The sequence below is a fragment of the Cavia porcellus genome, unplaced genomic scaffold, assembly GCF_034190915.1.
Source record: "Cavia porcellus strain 051 isolate PalLab524CR breed Dunkin Hartley unplaced genomic scaffold, mCavPor4.1 scaffold_23, whole genome shotgun sequence".
Taxonomy (NCBI): Eukaryota; Metazoa; Chordata; class Mammalia; order Rodentia; family Caviidae; genus Cavia; species Cavia porcellus.
In genome coordinates, this window is record NW_026947506.1 from 51,006,624 (window position 1) to 51,025,083 (window position 18,460).

Sequence of the window (18,460 nt, forward strand, 5' to 3'; positions counted from 1 at the left end):
CCTCCTGGTCTCCTGCCGCAGTGTGAAGCCTTCTATGCCTTGTACTGTGGTAATTACCTCTTACTGCTCCAAATCCTACACTCCAGGAATCTCTTAGTCTCAGGCAAACTGGGACAGGTATCACCTTGACGATTACTTGGCCACAGATACCATAGCCTGCATATGTGTTCTCCAGTGCCCAGAGCAAGCAGAGCTCTTGTTTGGAGGAGAAAGAAAAAGGGGGATAATTTTCCTTTTTCCTTCTTTTCTTGTATTTGCATAGTTAAATAATTTTTCCATGATTTCAGAGCTGATAAAGACACTAAACAGTGTTTCTTTCCAAAGTGAAAAGCGCATACTGTGCCTGCCAGATTTTTGGGGAGTTTATTAAACATTCATATCATCATGGGTTGGCGTGGGTGCTTGTTTTAGTAAAAATGGAAATTAAAAGCACAAATTTACAGGGGAAAACTTTAATGGAAAGTTAGAGGGATCAAAGGAAAGACTCCTGTTTGGGGAACTAATGGGGCTCACTGTGATACAGGGTGCAGACCAGATTGGATAACACAGGGTGCAGACCAGAGAGAAGGTCAACCCTGAGGATCAGTTGGTGGGCTGGCATGGGGTTTGGTCTTTGTGTCAGTCCTGGTTTCATAGTTCCAGTCCTCATGGCTGAGAGGCAGCTCCATTCCTGGGAAAGGATGTGATGTGTGCACATATGTGCATGTGTGTGCACGCATGAGTGTGTGCATGAGTGTGGGGGGGTTAGGCCATCTTCCCTGCAATCCACATGATCACAGGCTCAGGACCGGGCCTCGGGCCTTTGGGTGTAGCTCTACAGCCCTGTGCACGTCTCATCTTGGGGTCCTCAGTCCCAAAGGAGATGGTGCCCTGTAAATGCAGGGCATGGACCCTGTCCAGCCAGGTGCTGGACAGACAAGGGATTTGAATGACCAGCACAGCCCGGTGCGGGGCTGAGGACAGCTCTGACCCAGGGTTTACAGTAGGAAGGACAGGAACCCAGGTCCAGCTTTGCTCTGCTTTAGTTACTGTTGGACAGCTGAGGCCCCAATGAGGTCACAGCCTTTCAGTCTTGACTGTCCCAGAAGAAAATACAAAGCAGGATTTTAGTGAGCAGCAGGCAAGGAAAGACCTCAGATTTTTCTCTGTACCTGTCTGTGTCATGACGGCGTCAGTGGTCAGCATCCCTGTCTGTGTCATGACGGCGTCAGTGGTCAGCACCTCCTAGTGTTTACCGATGAGACCAGAGATAGGCAGATTTGTGTTCTTCGACTGTGAGAATCGTTGGCTTGTACAAAACTTTCTGGATGAGAAAATCATTGTTATTATTAACCATGACATATGTGTGATGCCTCCAAATCCTCTTTGGAAGACTGTTCTTGCCACATTTTGCTGTGTGGAGGTGGAGTCCTGGGAAGCTCTTCACTCCTGCACTCAACAGCTGGTGTGAGAAAGAACCCCAGTGGTGACTTAGGCTGTAGCTCTGTCCCCACAGTGGCGACCATGGTAGCCCCTGCAGGAATGCAGTTCTGTATTTTCACCATGAGGAGAACCTGAGTGCTGAAGCCCAGGGCTCTGGAAGCAGCTCTTTACCTCAGATCAGCATGGCAGCTGTCTGCACAGCTGGGTTTCTCAGCAGTGACCTCAACATAAAGTTTCAGAGCTGCTGGGATGCAGGAGAGGCAATTGAGAGTCTTACCAGAGATTGTTTTCCTGAGCTGAATGTAAGTAAACGGTGCATTGTACTGATGCGGAGCCAGGGGGGTCTGAGTCAGCCCCTAATGTTGATTTTGGTTTAAATGATCCAAATTGCCTGCTTGCAGGGATTCGATTAATTTGACCATTGGAATCCTTCCAGTTAAATGGCTGCTGTGTGCTTCCTGTCTACGAATAAAATAAAAGGCAGATTTGAGGCAAAAATTTGGATGACACAGGTCAGAGAATCTGCTCAGCCATTTGAACAAGGCGTATGTGGGTCAGGAGTCAGTTCAGGCTGTGCTCCCTGGAGCTGGGGTGCTGGCTGAGACCCTGGCCGGCCCACCTGCTGGCTGGAGGGGCTCCCACATCCCTACCCCTGTGTGAATACAGCGACATCTACAGCTAGGGAGACAGGTGGCAGAATTTGCTTGTGTTGGAGCTCTTGATTTGGATTTTGTGGTGGCTGTGAAATCAGGGAGCTATGATAAAAGCAGCTTCTAAATTGAGAACCGAATAAGAAACGTGGATTTCCAAGTTGCAGCCTCATGGAATGAAATTCAAGTTTTCACAAAAGACCTGAATTTTTAAAGATGCAAAGTAATTAAAGATACATCTGAAAATTCACAGAAGTGCAAAGAGTTTTAGAATCTTAAAAAGCAAAAGAAAATGAGTGGAACCAGAATGAAAGGTGCTACCAGAGAAGTTGAGACGTGAGTTCTAGATTTGCTCGCTAGTGGCTGGTGGCTTTCAGGGAGCTGCTCCGACAGTCCTCAGGTGTTGGACTCCAAGGGTTACTCTCAGCCAAAAGTGAGATCACGGATTTTAAACACGTAGCAGAATACCTAGAATGTATGTGAGCTCAGGAGTCTTCATTTGCTCCTTCCTTACCTCTTAGAGACGAAAATGTACTATTAAATAGTTGTGATTTTAAAAGGTGGTAGAGAACATAAATATGAATAGAGAATAAAAAGATCAGACAGGTCTAAAATTGTATAAAATAACTACGCAGTGGGTTAAAAATGTAGCAATTAGGAATTTGTGCGATTAAAAGAAGCTAAAAGAAAAATTACCATGATTTACAGTGTATATCCAAATTAACTACAGTTACAGAGCTAAGCAGAAAAGAAAACTCAAATATAGAAATGTTAGCATGAAATCAGAAGCCTGAGGCTTTGAACATTTAAAGATACAAAATAATTTACAAATGAAAATAATGTTTTACTATAAATAAATCTACTTAACTAGATGTAATAAAAATGTGAAACATCAGACAAGGAAGTGTTTCTAATACTTAGGAAAAGGAGGATGAGGTGTTGTGGTGATACAATCTACTCCCAGTCAAGGAGAGGTGACAAGAGTGACCGTGTGATAGGAATGGAGACAGAGCAGATATGCACAGGGAAATCAGTTCTCTGTACAGCAGCAGCAGGGCCTAAGTGGAAAAGAGAAGACTAGGCATATTACAGAAGAATCTATATAATACATAGATTTTTTAAGAAAAAATAATAGCAAATAATATAGCTAAGACAATCACTAGAACAATCATGGAGAGAGTCTAGGTTGGAATAAGCGAGTATATGTGTTAGATACAGTAATCTACGGCCAGTCAAACCCGCAGTTACGTTGCAATTTTCCACAGCACTGGTAGGTTCAATGCAGGCCCAGTCTTGGCAGCTAATTCCAAATCAGCAGGGATCAGTGAGGTCCTGGGGAGCAAGGCACAAGCTGGCCCTGTGCTTCTCCAGGAAAACCAGTCAGACAGGACAGCACTGCTGGCCTCCGCTTGTGTGGCCCTGTGCTCCTGGGATTGCACTCCCCCGAGGAAACTCCAAGGTCAGTAGAGCCAGACCAGGACTCCCAAGCAGTGATGTTCATCTCATTTTTATATATCTGGAAATAGACAACCAACAGTAAAGAAGTTGCCTAATGAATGTGTTAAAACGCACAGAGAAATTATGCAGCTTCTATGATCACACTTTAAAATCTGTGTAAGGACATTTGGAAAGGCAAAACATACAGCATATACAACTTCAAATGAACCTTATGTACATGCATAGAAAAGTAACAAGGAAAAATAGGCAAACGTATATCAAAGGCCAAGAGGACCTTTTTAATTTTAATTTCTGTATTTATGCCATTTGAACCATGATTATTTCTAAGAAAACCATGATCATTTTCTGTTAGAAGAAAAAAAATAAAATTTCCAAGTTTAAAAATGTGGCACACATCTTATGAGAATGAAAGAAAAGCAAAACAAAATAATGGTATTGTTATAGTAATGGATCATGGAAGAATTAAAAATACAAGTATGTGCGCATATGTGAAGTTCACATGCATGTGCACGTATGTATAGAAAGCATTTCCTGAAAGTGATGTCTCGGAAATTGCTTGTCGTACTGAAGTCAGGAATATCATATATATAAATATAGATAGATTCACATATGTATCTTACTTTCTGGGTGCTGGGTGGAGAATGACCATCAAATTATTCTGTTTCCTAAACAGCTAAGTGTGATCATTATGAGTTTATATAGATTAAATAAGTCAGTACATATAATGCCCATATAGAGAGTATTATGTAGTCATTTCTCCCTAGATCGTATAATTTACAGAGCCCTCACTTCCACATTACAGTGACATGCAGTGCATTGTCACTGGGAATATTAAAAGACACCAATACACAGAAAGATTTATAAGCAATGTAACTTCTACAAAAAGAACCCGAATTCAGAAAGCGTAGATATAAAACAGACTAGTGTGTGTGACACTCAGTGCTGGGACAAAGCAACCTGTGAAAGCTAGGAGTGGCTGTTTCTCTTTCCATGAGGCTGACAACCATGGAGCTACTGAGAAAATAAGGTGAATTCAATGAGGCCGTTTTATCCTCACAGTCACAAATATTTTAATGACAAAAAATGCAGTCAGCTGCTCCAAACTGGAAAATATAAGGATATCAACCACCTTACGGTGCTGGGGTCCATTATGAGATCAGTTTGTCTCCTGTTTTATTTACATGCCTGATATGACAGACACATACTTAGCTGCAACTTCATCAGCCGTCAGTAAAATATTTTAGTTTTTCTGATGAAATCAATCCATGTGCTAACAAGGCAATAATCTCACCTCTGCACTGTACATAATTAACTTTTAAAATGCTGCTTTGGGGCAACCAGCAGTACAGTCACAACCACAAACATGAAAGGCTTCAGAATCTCAAATTTACTTTACTTCCAGTGCTCTGGGAAGGTGAAGGGTTGGGAGATGGCTCCCAGTTACCTTATGGTGTTACCTCACATTAGTGAGGTGATTAGGTGCCCACCAGGCAACCTGAGGACTGTTTAGGGTTGAAAAGTTGCGTGCTGGATTATGTGTAGTGCGGAACACTTTTCAAGGATAATACCATGGCTAAGAAGACGTATAAATTTTGGGCAGTTTGGTGAATCTTTAAGAAAACCATCGGGCCCCTTATGTAGTAATGATCAAAGAAAACGGAAATGTGCTTGGACACCTTCTTCCCATACTGACGATAACAGGACACCGATTTATTTTAATTGATATTTAATAACAAACTAAATCTAGGAAGTTTGCTGAATTGTTCCTGACCCAGTTTACTTCTACTCTTTGATTTGCATGTCTTGGTAAATATGTGGAGTTTAAAACATTATTGCTTCAATGTCTCTAACTCCTTAGTTTCGTTATTAAGAAGTTGTCTTCTGTCATGAAGGTAACTGATAGCACAGTTTATTTCAGAAAATTTTGAAATATCTAAATTAAGAGCAAAACCATTGCCTCAAATTTGAAAAATCTGTGAAGCAAAATCTTAATACTTGGGGCTGGAGATTTAGCTCAGCGGCATAAGCTCCTGCCTTGCAAGCAGGCAGTCATGAGTTCGATCCCCGGTACCGATAAAAAGGAAAAAGACAAAAAAAAAAAAAAAAAAAAAATCTTAATACTTTTACTGAAAGTACCGTAGCTTTTTTGTTGCTACACTTGTGTTTTTGGTTTCGTTTTTTTGTTTTTCTTTGGATACTAGAGATTGCACCGGGGTCTTTGCCCTGAGCTGCATCCCCAGCCTTTTCCTTTTTTGTCTGAGACATGGTCTCACAAAGTTACTAAGTTACCCAGGCTGAGCTCCTACCTGCCATTCTCCTGCCTCGGCCTCCAGAGTACTGGAATGACAGACCCAGGGCCCCGCACTCAGCTCAATCACCATGTTTTCTGAGGCCCTGTGACTAATGATTTGAGCATCCTGTTAGATCAGGTTCTGAGATAATTTCTTCCTCAAAATAACATGGTGCAGAACAGCAAAATAGTTTTTAATGTAGGCAAGTTAGTCTGTTTATCCTTGTGGTAATGTCTTTTCTCCGCTTAGGTGAGAAGTGCTCCCTTTCCCTTCAGTCTGAATTCCTCAGTCCCTGTTCCCTAAAACTGAGGTTCCCACCCTTCTTTATGCGGAGTCTTCCTGCTGGCTTCCGGTAGGGGTCTGCACCAAGAGTGGCCCCAGGCCCAAGTGGCATGACGCAGGCTTTATCTCTGCAGCTAGGGAGCAAGTGCTGAGATGTCTGGCCACTGGCCCCTGCTCCCCTCCCCAGTGCCCTGCCCTGGCATGCAGGGTGCTGGCCCAGTGCCCGCAGGGAGGCCGCCTGAGTGGGCCCAGCACCAGCTGCCCCTGCAGTCCCTGCCCAAAGTCACCGCAGGTCCAAGGTCACTGTCCCTGTCGCTTGGTCTGCTTTGCTCCCAACTTGAATGTGCTCATTTAAGCTTTTGGCGGAACTCAGCATTGTGCCAGGAGACAGTAGCTGCTCGGGAAGAGTGCTTGTTGGTCCACAGAACGCTTCGCTTCCTTCTTTGAGGGCTTTCAAAAGCTTTTCTGCCCAATCACATGCTCCTCCCTTCCATTTCCTCACAGCCCTACGTATTTTTAACCTTTTTTCTAGTTTTTATTACTCGAGTTACTGTTTTTATTTCTCATTCCCCTCCCTTCTCTTCAGTCCTTCTTCCCTTCTCCACTTCCAAGGATTTGTTTCACTGCTTTCCTCCCACTCTTTCTCATTTTTTATCCTGTTCCTTTCCTTCCCTCCCCTCTCCCTCCTCCCTTGTTTCCGTTCCCATTTTAACATTTTCTTCCTGCTTCCCAACAGTCCTGCATTTTGGTCTTTATTTACTTCTTGGCTTTGCCACACAAGAGGAACACGATATTCACACAAATGTGACTTATGTCCCTTAAAATTATGTTCTCGAGATGCATCCATTTACCTGAAATGTCTCAAGTTTATCCTTCTGGATGGCATATAGCACTGCATTGCACATAAAAAACAGATTTTCTTTGTCCATTCCTTGGTTGATGGGCATGTAGGCTGTTTCTGACACCTAGCTATTATTAATTGTGCTGCTGTAAACATGGGTGTGCATATATCACTGTGATAAGGTATCTAGAAAGGAAATGGTCGAGTTGAGTATAACCCCTAGTTTTAGTTGTCTGAGGAATCGCTGATTTCACACTGGTTGTACCAGGCTACCTTCCCACCAACAGGGGAAAAGGTCTCCTTTTTCCCCATAGTCCTGCCGGCGTTTGTTATTGGTTGATTTCTTGATGGCAGCCATTCTTTCCGGGGTAAAGTAGAATCTCAGTGTTTTAATTTGTGTCTCTTGAATGAGCAGTTGTGTTTAACAGTTTCTCGTGTATTTATTTGCTGTCTGTACTTCTTCATCTGAGAAGTGTGTATTCATCTCAGATGCCTATTTTTGGATTAAGGCTTTAAATTTGAGAGGGTCCTGATTTTTCAGGCTCCTTATTTTAACAGGCAGAATTGAGAAAGGACCATTTCTGGCATACAGGAGTGGCCAGATGACTTTGGAATGCAAATCAACTTGTCTCATTCTAGTTCTGGAGTGCTGGACTAGAATCTCACCTGCTCTCGCAGGAGCTGAGTAGACTTACACTGTCTAGATTTCAGTTCTTTATCAGTCTGGTGGCTGGGGCAACCTCCCAGGGCCAGAGCCAGAGGCAGAGAAGCAAAAGGTGACAGGGACACAGCAGCTCCCATCCCCATCCCCTGCCCTGTGTGTGGGCTGGGTTTTTACCTGGGGGACCTGGAGCATCACCCTGGGGAGGAGCTGCTGATCCTGAGAAGGGAGCTGGGTGCCCAGAGTCTGGGTGCCCCCAGCCTTGGCATTTAAACTCCGAACCAGGGCGTCTGTGCCTCCTCCTCCTCCCTCAGCAACAGGGAGAGGCCCCGTAAGGAGAACAGAGCCATAAATCTGCTGACCAAAGGAAAGCAAGAAAGGGAATTTAAGCAGCTGCTGCCAGCGCGCTGGGCACAGTAAAACTGTGAAATTTATGTATTGGGTCAAAATGAAGCACGTCTCCTCTTAAAAATGGATTTCTGGAAGAAATTGGCACTGGAGCCTGAAGAATTCTAATGTAGTCTTCTCAAAAAATTATGGGACAAAATCATCCTATTATTTGACCTTTCCCCTTCTATGGTGATTCAGGATATGGAAGCCTGAGTAAAAACTGCATTAAGAGTTTGCTCACATTTCTCCCGCAGCTGTTGTCATTTCTTACAGCTGAGGTCCCTAGGAAAGGTGCATCTCATGGGCCATCTGCTTCACGTGCTTTAGTGGCCCTGGTTCTGTGCAAGCCAAGACTTTGGCGGCTCAGGATCCAGCTGCTGGAGGTTGCCTCCCAGGCTCTCTGATGAGCATCTCTCATTATTCCCATCTCAGGAGAAAGATTCTGCAATCGGGAGGCGGCAGGGTAGAGAAAATGTTTTCTTCCTTTCTCCTTGCTCTGGGTGGTTCTACCAGATACTCAAATAGGAAAAAAAGGAAAAGCCTTTCAGGGACCATGAAGGAAACTGTAGACAGACATCCCAAGTGAGATGCGTTCCCCAAGTCTAATTCAGTAAAGCTGTATCCACAAAGGAAATCGATGCCTCAGAAAATGGCCAAAGCCACGAGAAAGTGGCTATTTTAGGAGCTAGTAAAATGTACATGAGATAAATTGCTTAGGTTGTCGTAACTCAGGTGACTTTTTGAATTAAATAAACATACTCCGTTCTGGGGACTTCCCTAGCACCCGAAAATTCTGCTTTCCATTCCCTCAACCACAAACAATGGTATTCTGAGCAATCAGCTCACCTGTTTTTGGTCCCAGGATATCAGTTTGAATGCTTGAGAAAAATGTTCTTAGACAAAAGAGGGACAGAGGTTTCAGAGTAATGTTGCAGCCACCTCCAGCTGGAATGGCTAAATGAATTCAGCAGAACCTTAAGCACTAAGAGTCTTTAACACGAAAAGTTCAAAATGTCGCTGTGTCAAGTCACTTGGTAGATTACACAGAGCAAACGCATTTCCTTCGAGCAGGCAGGGAAGTGGGTGATGGTGCCATGTCCGGTGTTCATCAGCTCAGGGTCGGGGCAGAGTTGGCTCATGGGGAGCAGGTTTTTCGCCAAGGTACCCTGAGTCCTGAGTGCCGACTCTGAGAAGCTCAGATGTAGGCAAGTAGCCGTGGCGGCACATGGGGGCATTAAAATGAATCAACCCGCCCTGGGGACTTGGAGCAGGGGCTCAGGGGCTCCACGCCCACCTACCTGCTGCCTCTCATCCTTGCCTTTGCTCTGTGCCCTGGTCCTCACTGCCTGGGGGATCCATCCAAGCACCCAAGCCTTGTTTTCCTGACCTTCATGCCTAGGAGACCAGTGCTGGCACCCTGTGGAGAGGCTCCCTCTGAGAATGGGGGTACAGAGACACCTGAGACCCGTCAAGGCACCCCATTTCTGGCTTGGTTGTCAGATGCCAAGATTAGGATTGCTGTGCTGTACTTTTAATTGTACTTCTTTTTTGGGTGCAGGGGTGTTTAAAACAGGGTCTCATTGCACAGTTCAAGCTGTCCCTGAACTCACTGTGTAGCCCAAGCTAGCCTCAAACCTGCAGCAATCCACCTGCCTCAGCCTCCCGAGTGCTGGGATTAAAGGCATGCACCACCAAGCCCCACTTTGCTTCTGTTTTTAAAAAAATTGTTTTAAACTTCTACTATTCTCGAAAAGGATACTGAAAATAACATCTGAGGGCATTCCAGTGTAGCTGCTGGGTCATTTTCTTCATTTGTCACCTCTTCTGCAGTGCTTGCTTAGCTGCCTCTCCCTGAGAGCAGAGGCTCCAGGGAGCTGCACCCGAAGATCAGGCAGAACCAGGACACTGGGGTGAGGCTGCACCCCATCAAAGTAGCACTCTGCGAGGCTGAGGCAGGAGGATCACAATTTAAGCCCAGCCCAGGCAACTTAGTGATTTAAAAAGACCTTCTCTTAAAATGAAAATGATGGGGCTGGGGATTTAGCTCAGCGACAGAAGCACCTGCCTTGCAAGCGCGCAGTTGTGAATTCGATCCCTGGTAGTGATTAAAAAAAAAAAATGAAAATGAGCTGAGCCTATAACTCAGTGGGAAGGTCCAGTCTGATCTCCTGTCCTCGTATGACAGCCAGCAGCAAGTGGAGAAACAGAAGCTAAGTCTCTCTGTTGCTAAGACGTCTGTAGCTTTCCTTTGCTGTTTATGAGATGGAGAAGATCTCTTACAGAGACATGGGGGTTGTGGCCAAGGTGGAAGGCTGTGACAAGGTGGCTTTGGGGTCCCAGGGGCCCCTCTGGCCCCAGCTGTGGCCCCTGTACTTCCTTGTTCTATTTTATGTTGGGGCAAAAGTTTAAAAACCAGTAGTAATGAGAATCCCTCAAATCCCCAGCCCTTGCTTCTGTGGACTGGCACTGTGGCCAGTGAGGCAGCACAGGACGGGATGCCCAGGCATGGTCACAGGAGAGGCAAAGCAAATGACTGCCGGAGTCCAGGCAGAAGGAGCTGCCCATCAATCCCAGGAGTGGACACAGGGGCAGATGCTGGTAGGGTGTTGCCGCTGGAGTTGAGCAGGCCTCAGGGGTGACAGCTCCCTGGGCAGTGGGGCATCGAGCAGAGAAGCCACAGGAAGCTCACAGGGCACCCCATCTACCACGGGACCTGGGTCCCCAGTGTGAGGAGCAAAACCCAGCGGCCAGCAACACACAGAGCTTGCTCAGCTTCAAGCACTTGGGAGAAATAAGAAATAAGAATGGCCCAGGTACTCAGGGCCACGAGCAAGCCAGAGCCAAGCGCTCTGGATGGGCTCCTTCAGAGGCAAAACACTTTTCTGTGCAAGACAGAGAATAGAGCACAGCACAGGAGCAGAGCTGGCTCTTGAAAAAGTAAACACTTTACCATTTCCAGAGAATAATCACAGTATATGTGATCAACAAGAATGCTCTCTGTAAATCGTAAAAATCTGAATGAACATAACAGTGATTATCTGTAATTAGAGCATTTTATATCCTCAGGTCTTACTGCTTAAAAAGTCTTGGGTTCTGCAGAGAGACAGGAATGCATCTCTCTTCATTCAATATGTAAAAGTCAGCTGGGCATGATTAACACATGCCTGTAACTCCAGCACTTTGGGAGGCTGGAGCAGGAAGGTCGTGAGGTTAAGCCCCACCTGGATGACTTAAGCAACTTAATGAGATCCTGACTGGAATAATGTCATAGGTTCAGTCCCCAGTTCTGAAAAAGAGAAAGAAAAGACATAAAGAAAAACCAGGAGGGAGAGAGACCCAGTCAGTGATTTGACAACAGTATGGATTTGCTTCAGAATTTACTACATGGTGGTGGTGGTGGTGGGGGGTATGCTTTCCCTGACAGAAGAAAATTTCATTTAATTAAAAATATCTAGTAAATCTTGTACCTTGAGTGGATGAATGATTGAAATCTGAAAAAAAAAAAAAAAACACATGCTATGTTATATGGTGGATTGCTTTGGGAAGGCAGCTCAGAATGTGTGTAGCCTCAAAATGTCCTCAGAGTATAGGGCTGGGTGTCTTTCCAGGTCAAGCCCGTTTGAACTCTGCTTTAACTTGCACAGGCTGACTTAGGAGAGGAGAGGTCAGTCAGTGGGAGGCTGTCTCCGGTATTTTACAGGGTGCTGGGGCAGGGACTGGCCAGGAGAGGCACGGCAGAAAACCTTGCCAGGCAGCAGAACTGAGTCTGCCTGGCTACTCAGGCTGCAGAGGAAACCACTGTGCACCAAACAGTAGTGAATCATTTCACTACATCTAGCACGTTTTAAACTTTCACAGTACCAGACTATCTCCTGTCAATCACGTGCTGCTGGTCAATCAGGGGTCCCATCATAATTTTGTTGTCTTCTTTGAATTTTCTCCATCCCATGAGTGGCTGTCACAGACTCTCTTGGTGAAGTCTCAGCATAGCGTGTGGTTAATCATGCCCCACACTGTGCTAGGGGTCCTGCATGACCCGTGTGTGTCTTCCTGCCTAACTGCCATCCTGGGCAGAGCTGTCCCTCTATACCGCTGAGCCTTCTCCCCAGCTCGGACACGGGGCGCTCTCGGGACCCCACTCACCCGGGGTCTCCATCCCCAGGCCTTGGGAAAAGTCACCATGTCACACACACAGCCCACCTGCCAAAGGGCATCGCTGACAAGCATCCCACAGCCCAGGGGAAAGGAGGAGGGCCAGCCCTCCGGGGTTTTGTCCTAGGGCAGATGTGTGAGCCGCAAAATGTTTTCCCTGGTTTACCGATGCCACTGCACAGCTGAGCATGATGTAGCTGAATGTTGAAATTACTTGTTTCCTCGTTCTAGTCTTTTCAACCATTCCCCTACTAAAGCACAGAAGAAAAGCTCTGTGTCTCATTTCCTCACTAATAAAAATGTTAATGTGTCACTAATTGGATAGGATATACAAAGAAATATGGGAAGTAACCTTTAAGGGCACCCCTTCCCTAGTCTTGGAGGTCTTTTTTGAGATTTTCCAGTTCTCTCTCCTTTTAACCTTTAATTTTACCAGTAACACTGAGTTGTACAAGCACACTGCACCTCCCAATTTCTTTCCCGTCACACCCCGCCCTCCCTGCCTCTCCCTTCATCGCTGCCCCCTTCCCCCTGCAGGAGGTCTGTCTCCCTGTTGCCTGTTGCCTATCTTTTATATTTTTGGCTTCTCATCAGAGAACCGCAGGATGCCTAGTTACTAGCACAGCTACCTCCTTGGGTCCAGGCATTAGGAAGGAAGACTGGCTTCCTCTGGAAGCGCCCGCCCTGGCCCCAGGTCCCAGCCCACTCCCTCCGGGTCAGTGCTCACTGGCCGTCCTGCAGTTTTATTCAGTGCAGCGCTGAGACAGCCCGTGTTTCGGTACCAACCCCAGGATGGACAGTGGCTGTAGGCAGTGCTCTCCGGGGAGCTGCGGAGGCAGAAGCACTGAGATGGGTTCTTCCCAGCGTTCCCAACCGTGGGACGATGGCAGTGTTGGAAAGCAGACCCCACCACGTCCCGGGACTGAAATACTTTGTATGTGTTGTTGTTTACAGTGCATGCCAAGACATTCATGAGCAGCAGAGCCACGCTGGCGAGCTGACTAAATATTATATGTGTATGTGTTTAAAACAGCGTAATAAGGAGCATTGGAAATCTTCAAGATGAGCGAATATCTTATAACTTCTTCCGCAGGTGCGAGGATAGCTACAAGCCATGGACTTTCTGTCCTGCTTCTTGTTTGTGGCTTTGTGAAGGGTGCTTTGCTTTAATCTAAAGTGCTGACTTTTTTCCAATATCACTTTCTCTTCTTAAAGCAAAGAGCAAATCGCCTGTAATACCTACGGAGCGGACAGCAAAGTTGACCCTAAACTCCAAGCACCACTCAGCACCCTCTGTACTATAGTTACCTACACCAGGAGCTCCTCCTTCGGAAGCATAAACGAAGAGGCTATCACACGCTTTGCTCTTAATGTTTTCTTTGGCAAATCACTGATCTTTCATTTCGAGAGCATTATTGTGAAGCGATAGGACCTTTTCTAATAGCAAGACCTGTTTTTTCCCCTCTTCTTTTGGTGATTAACATCATCATCATCTCTCTGGCTGCTCAGGGCTTGGCCAAAGTCGTGGTGTAGCGAATTTTTACTGTGGATACCACTGATTTCCTCCCAAAGGGCCCACTGCCAGCACAGGAAGCAAAGAGAGACCTACAGGACAGAAACCATCACCCGACCAAGCCCTTCTAGGGCAAGAGCAAAGTCATCACTGCTGCAAGTCAACAAGAATCGTCCAAGGAGTGATCATGGAAAGTTTTTTTTAAGCCTTTTTTCTGGATTTTTTCTTCTTTACCCCAGCCCTCGTTCTGGTTCCATGGTGGGGAGTGCTGCTCATGGCCAATCCCTGTCCATCCTGGGAGATTCCTCCGACTACATTTTGAGTGCTCTATGTTTCAGTGTATTTTAATTCATTTTGCAGTTCTTGTATATGCAGACCTCACGAATTCTGTAAATTGCTTATAGTATGTGTGATAGAACTTCAAAGTAGATAGACTGTGATCCTCATGCTGGCTGATTTTTATCATTCTGTATACAAATACATACATATGGGTAGCTCTGCATTGGGCCACTGGCCAGCTTCCTTTGAAAAGCATTTGTTTTTAATTTATAACCTATGTATCCTGTGAATTCTGTAGTGAATCCTCTCATCTCCACAGACCTGACAAGCCTCAGATGGTCTCTGTTGTCCTCTGCTTCTTTCTGGAAAATGCATATTCAAAACTGTACCGGTCTCTGGCAGATGAATTAATTTTGTTGTGTGTATGCTATGTTGGAATTTGCTGTGTCCCTTCTGTCTGCTGTTGGCTGAGGTTGGAGCACTCCCTGCAGGGAACAGGCTCTGGTCTTGACAGCTGCGCCTGCGTGATCGTCATCCTGTCACCCACTGTACAGCGAAGTCCCTGCTAGAAAGTCTGTCTCCTGGGCAGATGCAGGGCAGGAAGTAGACCCCTTGCTTGCTGTGCTCACAGAAAAACTTTTTTGCTATGGCTAAAATATGCTGCTTCCTTTGACCTGTATGAATTTTCGTAGCTTTGTCATTCTGTTATTTGCTGCTAATTATATTTTAATGTCTTCTAATTAAAGTTAAAATTTGGTTGTTGGCTAAATACAGTATGCAAACGATGACTGCAGATCTCCTGAAGAAGATGTGTGTTCAGTGTCACTAGCTAATGAATTAGGACTTCAGTATCCCATCCTTGTTTTTGACTTTATGATGATTCAGGCTATTTTATTTGGAACCCATATTTTACTCTGGCAAAGAAAGACAGAATTATTACCGTGCTGCAAGTACACCAGGGCATAGAGAGGGCAGGGGAGAGCACTAAGCTAAGTCCCCTCCAGGAGCTTTCCACTTCCTTCCCTCCTGATGCAGGAAGCCGGCCTGCCCAGAACCTCGCCTCCGGCCCCAGTCCTGAGCAGAGGTCGGAGGGCAATGAGTTCCTCTGTTGTTCAAAGGGGAATGCACTGATGTTCTGCCGTTCAGTTACAGCAATGGGTGTATTTCCATAATATTCTTCACACTCTCTTCTGAGAAAGGGTGTCTCAGGCTACGTTTATTTCTTGCCATTTTTCTTGTTCATTTGGCTTATTGTTTTGGTCTAATGAGAAAAATAAATAAAGGTTTTGATTGCGCTATTTTACTAACCTAGGAATATATTTTCTTTCAAAGATTAATATCTTGAAATGCATAGCATAATAAGAGAACTGTCACCTGCAAGTCTGTCCCAGCTCGAAGGATCACATAAAGGATCAGAGTTCTAATTCGATTCAGTCTGGCTGGGAAATGTGCCATGTTTCACCCCAAGTTCAGGAGATGAGCTCACTCCCCCTGAGCAGGACAGATTGGTACCTGGACTGGCAGTTTCCCCGTGACAGGGACAGATGTCTGCTCTAGAACACTCGCTAGACTCGCTGTGTCAGTATCCACAGTGATGTAGTCTAATTTGTCACTGTGCTCCCAAGTCTAACTCTCTGGCCGCTTTGGGAAAAAACATAGTATGCCGTGTGTTTGTGCAAGCTCAAAAACTAACACGGACTCTTAAATATTAGAACGGAAATGATGGCACATTAAAGAGACCGTCTAGTGGTTGGCATTTGATATTCTGTCCCCTTGGGGTGGTAACTGCATGTTATGAAATGAATAAAGGCTAAAATAATTTATCTGGCTTCTCAACCTGTTTCCAGGGTTTTGCGACATCTTTCAGAAGACAAAACCATGAAAAGTTGAAATTGGTTACTTGAATGTAAGCCAGGTCCTCTGTTTTCTCCCAAAGACACATAAACTACTCACAAATAATCCAATGCAAATGAAAGTAGCTGAGGATGAAGTAAGGTAAAATTCCCTAAGGCAGGTGCTCTTAATCTAGGTTAGTAAACAAACTTGGTAGACTGTTCAAGGCCAGTGAATTTACTGCTGGCATTTCTGTGCCCTTAAACAATAAAGAGAGTATTGCAACTCTTTCCGTGGCAGTCACACAGTACTAGATGTAATTTGTGACCAGAATGGGAAGCATACAGGAGGGTGTGTGCGTGACACACACAGCTCCTACACCATTTTATGAGACTCCGGCGGCACAGACGGGGCCACCCGAGAGGTTCCTTTCCCCCATCCCAGGGGCGGCTGGAGAACTGCCTTGTGCATAGAGGCATTTGCTTATGGAAATGTCCTTCACAGTAACTGATTCTGAAGATGATTTACTTATCCTTTGCTGAGCTAGAGAAAGAATACTTAGATGGTTTCGAGAACCATGCAAAGACCTGATTGCTATGTTTGCCTTAAAGTTCTTGAAAGCAGGGTGTTTTCAGGGAAATATTTCAGGACACCACTTACATACACACACACACCACACACAAACACACACACAAACTACACACACACCATACACACACTACATACATCACAAAAACCACACATATATCACACAAACCACATACACATCACACAAATACACACACATATCCTCAAACCACACCACAAACATCACACAAACCACACCTACATGCACACACACCACACACACACACACACACACACAGAGTGGGCAAAGCAACATATATTTTGAGTCCAGAATGAATAGCCTTTAAATTTGCTGTAACAATAAGGAATAGTAGATATAAAGTGATGTTTGTTGAAGTTTTATTAAGATTCTAATGTAAATTTTCAAAGGGCATGCAACAATGATTCAAGTAAGCACTCCTAGTACTGATCCTGTGTAGAAGCGAAATACTGAGTGTAACTTAGTGTTAGCTTATGTAAGAGGAGAGAGCTCCCATGGTAAATGCAACCTTTCTGAGATAATACGTAGCTAACAACTGCAGTTTGGAACTGAGACTAGGCAGTCACACAATTTCAAACAGGAAGCCCTAGTGATTTCATGTCGCTCACTGGTTAAAGGGAAATTCGGTGACTCAGGAGGGCTGGGTACGTAAGGGCGTGAGCTGTGATGTAGCCTTGTTTTCCCTATGTCTGCGGGAAGCAGAAGTCGGAGGAACTCCTGGTGTGACGTCTGACTAGGTGGAGACAGGAGGCTGATTTCAGCAGGGGACATGGATGTTAATCTGGGCCGACTAGAAGTGCTTCGAGGGAGGGTCGTGGCTCAGAGCCCCCGGGTCAGGGCAGGACTGGAGCACACCCAGAGCCCCACCCAGGCACACTGATCAAGGACCAACTTAACCAAGCGGACAGTGGCCTGAGCTAGCCAGTGAGGAGCATTCAGCTGGGACAGAGCGGGGGTCTGTGCTGCCCCTGGGTCTCCAGCCGGACCTGACCTCCAGGCCCCCAGGACCACACTGTCTTCCAGACACGGGACACAGAGGACCAGCCACATTCCAGTGCTTCCAAGGAGCAACCGCAGAGACCCAGAGGACCATCAAACAGGCGTGACCAAGGTGACAACCAGCAACATCTGAGCTCAAAGCATCAGCGCGGCGGGCCCCACCCTACCTGTGTTTCTGCTTGTCCCCGGGCTGGCGTCAGTTGCTGTGGTCAGCCCAGATCTGGAGGTGTCCCCTGGAAACGCCACCGACAAACAAGTCCTGACTGTCGCACATGGCTGTGGGTGCCAGGTGGGATTTCCAGTGTCCGGCTCCATCCCTGGACATGAGCCCAGATCAGTGTCCGCTGCATTTGTCCCCATGCACAAGTCAGGCTGCAGCCACCACCAGGAACAGAGGACCGAGACCATGCTGTGGTCCTCGCCAATGGCCCCAAAGCCAAGGAGGGAGGCTGGCAGTAAGCATTCCTCAAAAAAGAGTCATAAACCTCTCCTCCAGCGTAAATGCAAGCGTCCCCAGGTTTGCATCAGTGTGAGCAGTGAGGAAGCATGCAGCCCGCTGCAGTGCCCACGGGACAGCCCTTGAGGAGGGGGCGACTTGCTGCGAGCTCAGAGGGCAGGAGACTGGGGGAAGGGCTGCTCCCCAGACACTGCGGGGTAGGGGAAAAGTTGTGATTCAGAGGGTAGAGAGGAAAAATCTGCATTGTGTACACATACGCGTTATTTTTAGAAAATCAGAAATTATAATCAGAATTCTCTACAATATAAACCCCAGAAGTCAGTGTATTAGAGACAATATTTTCAGCAGAAGAAATCAAGACAAAATCATTTTATACTTAGATTCTATTTTCATTGTTAAAAAAAATAAAATCATTTTGAGAAAAACAAGGCTTAGAAAAAATAAGCCTGGGTACATTATTTTTAAAAACCACTGCCTGTATGCCCCAACTGAGATAGAAAACTAAAGTAAGTAAGTATAATATAAACTGTCTAACATGTGGGTTTAAGAACTGTGTTTAATCTACAGAATGCTGGAGTATTTTACTGTATTCACTTTATGTAAAAGAAACAAAAGCTTCCCAGAC

General features: G+C 45.7%; 1 protein-coding gene across 9 annotated transcripts in view; it reads left to right on the forward strand.

Annotated features, from left to right (window-relative positions):
- Nucleotides 1-18,460, forward strand: part of Vstm2a (V-set and transmembrane domain containing 2A) — a 148,130-nt gene that overhangs the window by 11,131 nt on the left and 118,539 nt on the right. For 2 of the 9 annotated variants that reach the window (XM_063234377.1, XM_063234373.1), the window contains exon 5: nt 13,241-15,762. The exons of 4 other annotated variants lie outside the window; for them this stretch is intronic. In XM_063234377.1, the coding sequence (XP_063090447.1) occupies nt 13,241-13,317 (77 nt within the window). In that variant the 3' untranslated portion in view covers nt 13,318-15,762. Of the gene's footprint in view, nt 1-13,101; nt 15,763-18,460 lie in introns of those variants that run through there. 3 more of the 9 variants (XM_063234376.1, XM_005001945.4, XM_063234374.1) reach the window with 2 other exon arrangements.